An 8,745-nucleotide genomic window follows, 5' to 3' on the forward strand; every position below is an offset into this window, starting at 1 on the left:
TATTACTTTCAAAAATAATTTTTAAAAAGTAATAAAATATTATTTTAATATATTTAAAAAAATACATCGAACACTTCCCAACCCTTAAAATCAGAATCTGAAAAATTGGAATCAAGACGAAATAGAATCAGGCAAACTGCTTTGTAAGCAAAGTTAAAAAATTTATATTACGAAAAATGAGAAAACAAACCAATATTTAATGCTGAGGATATCCTACAGACCAAGGGAATGGAGAAGAGTGGACAATTAAAATACCGATCATAGAAAAAAACAGAGAAACCTCGGTCTCTCCCCAGCAAAGACATTTAAAGTATTACATATTTCTCTTAAACCCCTTCTTTAAAACCGGATTCTAGAGACTAGCTCTCGATAAAATTGACAGACCACCCAATCTGAAGGCTTTATAGATAAAAGGCAAGACCTCAAAGACCCCACATCCTCGCATACTGTCAGCCCATCAAATAGTCCGTCTCAGGCTCCTTATAGTTCATACAGAGGAACCAAATTTCTTAATTTAAAACGGCAGGGAGCTGCATGGAATTATGCAGCACCAGAGGCAGTCTCTGACTTGTCTGTCTCCATTGGTTCTCCAGAAGCAGGTGGCACCTCACCACCGGCAGCTCCTGCAGTCTCATGGGCACCAGCGTTAGCATTGGGGTCTGCATTTGCATCTCCTCCCTGCTGTTGTTGTTCGCTACCCTGAGATGGTGGGGTTGCTGGTGTCTCAGGAGTGGTTGGTTTGGCTGGTTTTGGTTTTGGTTTTGTCATTATAGGCCTGCAAAACCTGCAGAAACAAACATTCTATTCTTAATGCTTGACCAAACTCTCACCCTAATAAGGCAAGGAAAAGCAGCTGTATCTTTGCCAGATAGTATCAGATAAGTTCCCCGATAAGAAAGCACTTGAAGTGAAGATAAAACAACAATACCTATCAAGCGCCTCAGCCTTCTTTCTCACATCAGCTGACAGAAGAACTGGAGTAGCATGCTTGGGAAGTGAGTCCTGGTGTTGCTTTTTCTCTCTTAACCAGGCTTCAGCTTCAACACACTCATTCAATACCTATCACATATCAATCAAGATAGCACCTTTAGTTGACACTTTCACCACAAACAACCTTGTACAAAGATCTAATAAGCCTTTACCTTCTGCTTTTCTGCCATGTCAATGTGATCGAATTTAAGATCACCAGACATTGCTGCCTCTCTGTAACTATTAATACAATAAACAAGTTGATCAATCACAGGTCCCCTATCTGTGTACTCCTTGTACCGCTCTTCAATAGGATCACCTTGCTGCAACCATTAACATCATTACACATGCACATGAGCAATAACCAAACACCCCCTTCCTCACAGGGTAAGGAGAATATGTCAACAGACACTTTCAAAAAGAGTCCTTACTTTCTTGAGCTCCTCAAGCTTGGCAATGTAAACACCTTTGGTTTCATCTTCACCATCTTCATACAACCAATCCTCTGTCTCCTGCAGTTTAGCTGTGAATCCCTCCCTCTCCAGATCAGGAACAAATTCATGGTATTTGTCACTCAACTGAAATTACAAAAAGCATAGTTAACATCTCACTTTTGGAAGGGTGCTAAGAAGTCTTGCAATAGAGTAAAAGATTAAACTCTACCTTGTTCCTCATATCATAGACATAAGCTTCAACAGCATTTTTCTTATCTTTTGTTTCCTCCATTACCCGGTCTTGCAATGCCATTTCATACTCTTTTTCTAGTAACTTTTGCACTTCTGCTGCAGGTATTCCACCATAAACCACCTCCGACACAGGGATATTTGTTTTCTTTACTTTCTTTTTGGGAGCCTCAACCTGAAGCAAGGGAAAAGGTTATTATAGAAACCTCTATCTATGAATACGTGTATTGAAAGGAAAAGTTGTTCTCCGAGATTATGACTGCACAACTGAAATCTAATGTATGAAGATTCCTAAATTGTAAGGGCTAACTGACCTTGGTATCAGTTTCCATTTGTGTTGGCTTGTCAGACTCAGGAACCCCATTTTCAGCCCCAGATGCATCAGCAGCTGCCTTTTCTTCTTGCATGTTGTCATCTGCTTCATTAGGGCCTGTAGTAGCAGCATCACTAAGAGATTCATCAGTATCCATCTTGGTAGGTTCCTTTGCTGGCTCTTTCACAACAGGAACTTCAACCTCTTCTTCCTCCAAAAGCTGACATAAGCATAAAACAATTGACGTTTGGTACATATATCACCACTAATAAGCTCAATTAGAATCACAACCACTCTGCAAGACTTACTGTTGCTGATTCAACAGACACAACCCCATGTAGACTCAAACGGACTTTCACCTTCACTTTTGCACGTTCACTTTTTGTACATTGGAAAGGACCGATCTGCAAGTCAAGTTCATATGACCAAGTATAACACTAAAATTAATGCCCTTAAGATCACATAAATTAAAAAATTGTGACTTGAATACAGCATGCTAAATTCGTACCGTATATGTACTGATCTTAGCTGGTGCCTGCAAATCACTGACATCAGCATATTGTACATCAATGGAGAACGTCCCTGACCTATAGAATGTCAAAGCCTTGATACTAGGGATGGGATTTCCCTTAGGGAAGACAATCGTGCCCTGTTGATGATCTGCTGCTCCATTCTGAGAATCTAGTGCCACACCTTTCCATGATACAGCAATTGAAAATGGGAAGCATTCATGGACCTGAAAAGGGAACAATCAACAATTTGAGCAAGCAATGCACCTCATAGAATTCTGATTACTGAGAACCAGAACACAGGCAAACAGAAGAACATTAGGCAACAGATAATGTTGCCATGCCATAAACATTTGTCATCCATAATGACTCAGAAGTGTCTACAATAACTTATACAACGCATCTACAGCAACGCGCAATCATACAAAACTGCATAAGACGACCAAAGAAAACTAGGGATATAAACATGAAAGTTCCCAAAAGACCCACATCTCAGCACAAGCACACACATTCACATGTGCACAACAGTGGGACTAACTACATTAATAACGTACAAGAGATTTATAACAGGAGACAGCGATTAAAGTTTGCTATATAACCCTGCTGATGACCTTAACTACTTCAAATTTTTCTTTCTTTTAGATTTTATTGATTTTATGCTGGGTCTTATCCTCTAAACGTGTAAAGCATTATAAAGGTCAAGTTTCGCAAACAGAACCATACAAGATAGCATATGAACAACGAAAAGAAAAAACAGATTTTGCCCTTTCATCTTTTTCATTGGAGAAAATGTATAGCAACCAGGACATAAAACCTTGCAAGTTTTCTTTTGCCTTTGTGAAATCTTAACAATGCATGGATTAAAAAAGCTCCAATCCCAGCATTTAGTAAACAAGACATATAAGATGCCAAAGTTGCAGACTAGGTGAATAATATCAAATGCTATGATCAAGTTAGGTAAGTTCAACACCAAAATATCATATCGTAAACGAGACTAATAAAAAACAGGTTAAGAAAATTATACCTGGAAATCTCGCACTTTAAAAGTGGGACTGAGAATAGCACACTGTAGTGCACATCCCCTGGAAACACATTCACTAGCATTCATTGTACGCCTAGGTTCCTTTCCAAAGAACTCAGTCAAAATCTTCATTATGGCAGGTATGCGAGAAGCAGAGCCAACCACTTCAACCATATGAACATTCTCAACTACAAGTCCAGCATCTTGAAGTGCCTTCTCCAGAGGCCTCTTCACACGCTCCAATATCGGAGTACTAATTTGTTCAAACTCTTCCCTCTTAATGAAGCCTCTGACATCCTTCTCATCCATTAAGCATTCAATATTAAGAGGTGCCTCAGGGTTGGCACTAAGGACCTTCTTCAGCTTCTCACAAGCAGCCCTAAGCCTAAGACATGCTCTCGCATTCTGGAGAACATCAATGTGATACTCTGCCTTAAACTTGGTGGCGAAGTGGTGGAACAGAGCCTCATCAAAATCTCTACCACCCAAGGACCGATCATAAGAATGAGCCAAAATCTTAAGTTGACCTTTCTTGAATCCAGCAATGCAAACTTGCAGGCTGGCATGTCCAACATCAACAAAAGCAACATTCAATTGGTCATTCTCAGGCAAGTCAGTCTTATAAATACCATAAGCCAGTGCTGTAGCTGTGGTCTCATGCATCAAACGGAGAGGATGCAATCCAGCAATTGTGGCTGCATCCAAGACAGCCCTCCTTTGAAGGTCAGTGAAATATACGGGAATACCAATGCAGCAATCCACCACTGCTGCATTCAGATTTTTCTGGCCTATGATTTTCAAATCTGCAAACACCATTCCCAAGACTTGGGTAGGTGTGAATGTCCTCATCTCACCCAAGTATTGAGCGTGAATTAAAGGAAATCCATCAGGACCTTCAGTGACTGTATAAGGAAATGACTTCAGATCCCTTTGCAATTCAGGATCAGAAAACAGGCGCCCAATTAACCGCTTAATCTGGGATATTGAGTTTTTGGGGTTCATCATAGTGGAGGCAGCCCCCGCAGTCCCAATGAACCTCTGTTTGTCACCGAAACAGACAATAGCAGGAGTCTCACGCTTGGATTCATCATTAAGCACAACATCAATCCCTCTTTGCCTTGCAACAGCGACAAGGCAGTTCTCATTACCAAAATCAAAACCCACCACACTCATGATTGCCAAAAACAATTACCGATTTATAAATCAATTATCCCTATAAGTTATGTGGCAACCTGCAAAAAACAACAATAAATCAAAAACAATGCCAATAAAAAATAAGAAAAATAACATAATCATCACAGAAGATGATCGAGCAATGCATGAATCAGTACCAATAATCCCAACAATCATAGAATCAGAGTAAAACACAACATTATAAAGTTTCAATGAACCCAAGACTAGAACCAGAACACGCACATTATCAAAAAGATTCCTACTTTTCTTTATTTTATAATAGATAGAAAACATAGAAGGCAAGCACACAGCCTCAACATGTTGAAAGAAATCTACAACTTCCTACCATTAGCATGAGGCAATACCTGCAAAACCCTTAAACCCAGTTGAATAAATAAATCCTTAAAAATAAATAAATTCAATTACTAATTCATGAATTATACCACAAATAAGCCTAAAGGCATCATAATAGTTTGTTGCTATTAATTATTATTCAGTAACCTAAAACAATAGAAAACAATTGAAAAAATAATCAACTGAATCTAACAGAGAGAGGCTCGATCAAAAACAAAACACTACGATCAATGAAAAAATCATAAATCTTTTGAGCCAAACCTAGAAAGAGAAACTCACAGATCTATAAAAAGGTTGAAGAGAAAGAAAACACAAAATCAGAGATTTGATAGCTTATTGACGATACGCTGTCCAAGGCGTGTTTAGAAGGAAATAAATATAGGGTTATGGAGAAGGCGTCGTACCTTTAAAAAGCAGATGGAGGGTGAGAGAGAGAGAGGGAGAGAAGAAGTGTTTGGGCGGTTCTAGAAATATCTTTTCGTTATACAAGAGAAGAGAAGGAGAGGTTAAATGAAAAACCCACAAGGGAATGAAATGGAGAGGAGGCCTGCTTCTCTCTCCTTTTTATTTTCAAAGGCAAAGCTTGGGTTTGTTTATATTATGTGGAAATTTCCTTTTTTTTTAATTATTTTTTTCATTTATTTTTCTACGAAAAAAACAAATTTATATTTTTAAAATTTAAAATTAAATGTAATATATATATATATATTAAATTTAAAATATTGTACAATATATCCGTTTGGAAAATGATTAGACCAATAATGTAATTTGTATTTTTCATTTAAAAATAAATACAAGTTATACTGCATGAGCAACTATGTTACCAAACGTTCTTTAAATATATGTTTTTCTTATAATATAAATCAATTTTGCAAGGTATTTTTTGAAGTTATTAATAAAAATAAAAAGGTATTTAGAAGTTATTATACATTGTAAATTTATAATAAGAAATTATAATATAATTCGATTGGTGGGGACGAAGACTTGAGATGGGGCCGTCTGAACAGAATTGGAGAGATGTCTAGACTCTAGAGCGTGGCTATTGTTTTTTCGTGGTTCTAGAAACATCTACTAGTACGTGGAGTTTTCGTAATGGTATACTGTTAGTCTAGCATGTGTTTGACTTGTCAAGCTACATGTCATGGCTTTTTCTAAATACAAAATAATTTTATTTTTGGATGAATAATAAAATTAAAAATAAAAATAATTAAAAAATAGATAAAAAATAAAACAAGGATCAAAATTAAAATTAAAAATAAAAGTAAATTTTTAATTGAATAGTCAAATTAAAAAGAAAATTAATTTAATAAAAAGTAAAAAAGAAGTACCAAATTGGAAAACATAGTATATAGCAAATTGAAATTGAAGAATATAATTGATAATATATAAAATTTTTATAAAAAATCTAAGAATAAAAATATAAAATTAAAAAAGTAAAAACTGAAATTGAAACTCTAGCAATAAAGAGAGACAAGTTATAATTTTCAGGAAAGATATAAAAAAAAGACTCACTAATAATAAATTAGACAATCATTGTCAACACATGTTGCCGCCAATTAAAAATGCAACAGCTCTAAAAGGATATTTTTAGATGTCAAGAAATATTACATACATGTGTCATCTTTATGCTTTTATTTTAAAAATGTTTTTGATATTTAATTAAATATCAAATTATCTCTAAGATGACTTTCTAATAATAAAAAAACTATTTGTAAAAATATGAAAAACTCTTTAACACCAATTTTAAAGCTCTGGGGGGTATTTTTGTGTTTTATTTTTAAATTTTTTAAATTTGGTTAAATATAGAATTACCTCTCAACATTATAATAATGAAAAAATATTGTAAAAATAAAAAGAAAATGCTCATTAACATCAATTTTATTTTTTTCCTTCAAAATTTTTTTTTATTATTTCATTATGCAATTAAAATGAAAAAAAAACTTATTTGCCACTAGTCAATTTAGTAATAAATAATGTACTATGTAAAAAATCTTCAATACCCTTAAAAATTAGTGTTAAATTATTTGGGTGGAGGAACAAAATTATCATTAGACTGTTCTAATAAAAGAAAATAAGAAAATAGGTATGAATGAATAGCATTTTTCAAATGGGTGTTAGCTTTTATTAATAACATTCCTAATTTTACATCTCATATCATTTCTCTAAATGTTTAAACACCAAGTTCTATGAAAGGTAATTTAATGCAGTCTCTCATGATTGATCCAAAAACTTCTATTTTAGTTATTTGTATTTATCTAGATAAATATAAATATTTAACATGTATGTCTGAAATTATTTTAAAATAAGATAGAAAATATAAGAGAAAATTATAAACAATTAAATGAAAACTAATATTTAAATTAAAATTGTGAAATCTAAAATCCAAAATACCAATTGATTTTAAAACCAATATTCAATAAAGCATACATTAATTTGTTTAAACCTTGCAAAGTTACAAAACCAATTGATTATTCCTTAATTTACAAGCAACAAAATATTTTTTTACAGGGTATTTGAAATACTTGGAATTGAATTTTATTTCAATAGTTGCATTAATTCTTGTGTGTAGAATCATTTTAAGGATATTAATTTGAATTTCAAATGGAATTCAAATCATAAAAAATAGGCTCCCTCTGATTTACACCCTTCATTCCCTCACCTAAAAGCTCAACCCATGGCTACCCTTTACATCTCTCCACACCCGGCTATCTTTATTTCTAATCGCTCCCTAGCTTACCAAGTCTTGATCCTAGATGATGTTATTTTTTTGTAACTTCCAACATGTTCTAGCTGCTGGTATAGTGCTTAGTAGCAATCAACATGATATCAATCAAATAAGTTTTGATTTGGTCTTGAGTAGTATCTTTTCCTTGAATATAACAACGTTATGCATAAAAAAAGAAGCAATAGGTGTAGGGTTTTGAGAGAAAAAAAATAGGGGTTTTCTTAGAATAATATTTTTTTTATCTTGAATTACTGTAGCAAATTAGAGGATCTCCCATCTGATTTATCTTCGCCTGTTTTTTTTTTTGTTATTTGAATTTCAAATGAAATTCAAATCAATAAATTCTGAACACTTGAATTGAATTATCCGTTAAAATTGAATTTAACTATAAGGGTTCCAAACAGCTTGCAAAGTAATTCTAAATCACAAATACTATTCATAAAGTATGCCTTTCTTTTTTCTCTAAAATACCCCAAATATTCAAGTTCTTCATTCATTATATATTACTCTTTCCCATGAAAATTCAATGTTTATTTCTTGGAAAAATACAACTTCTATTGTTGCTTATAATTTTTCTACAATCAACATTAATATTAGTAACAACTAATATTGTTGATCATGCTTTGGCACGTCTGGAGCAGAGTTATGTAAGGTTGTTTATCCAACTACTTGATAGAGATTAGATGAATTCATTACTAGTGTTTTTAGCTTGTCTGCTTTAATACTATGATATATTTGCAAGAAACTATATTTAGTTAAAAGATGTGGACTAACCCAAACAACTTATATTACAAAAGAGTAGCTACGAGAAAATCTTGATAACAATTAGCATGCAGTCATTTGCACTTGTATCCATCTTTATAGGATGATAAACAATACATGTACATCATCCCTCATCAAATCCACACTGTCCAGTAGCTATTCCATGTACTTATGCTAGTAATAAGGAAAACATGGTAGAATTTCATTTATGTCACATCTCATAGTTTGTAAATTTG

General features: G+C 33.9%; 1 protein-coding gene across 3 annotated transcripts; it reads right to left on the reverse strand.

Annotated features, from left to right (window-relative positions):
- Window positions 1-141: 141 nt before the first annotated feature.
- Window positions 142-5,525, reverse strand: LOC105108277 (heat shock 70 kDa protein 14-like). Of its 3 annotated transcripts, none has more exons than XM_011002529.1 (10): window positions 5,302-5,411; window positions 3,499-4,727; window positions 2,474-2,701; window positions 2,274-2,369; window positions 1,967-2,185; window positions 1,633-1,827; window positions 1,401-1,547; window positions 1,143-1,292; window positions 929-1,059; window positions 142-784 (listed from the first exon to the last, which is right to left on the reverse strand). In XM_011002529.1, exons 2-10 carry the CDS (start codon window positions 4,666-4,668, stop codon window positions 541-543), a joined length of 2,580 nt encoding a protein of 859 aa, XP_011000831.1. In that variant the 5' UTR covers window positions 4,669-4,727; window positions 5,302-5,411; the 3' UTR covers window positions 142-540. The 3 variants fall into 3 exon arrangements, with proteins under 3 accessions (XP_011000831.1, XP_011000830.1, XP_011000832.1); XM_011002528.1 differs by lacking the exon at window positions 5,302-5,411 and adding an exon at window positions 5,427-5,525 and having other exon boundaries at window positions 145-784; XM_011002530.1 differs by lacking the exon at window positions 5,302-5,411 and adding an exon at window positions 5,427-5,525 and having other exon boundaries at window positions 678-801.
- Window positions 5,526-8,745: the final 3,220 nt, after the last annotated feature.

Source organism: Populus euphratica, unplaced genomic scaffold, assembly GCF_000495115.2.
Source record: "Populus euphratica unplaced genomic scaffold, PopEup_1.0 scaffold241.1, whole genome shotgun sequence".
Taxonomy (NCBI): Eukaryota; Viridiplantae; Streptophyta; class Magnoliopsida; order Malpighiales; family Salicaceae; genus Populus; species Populus euphratica.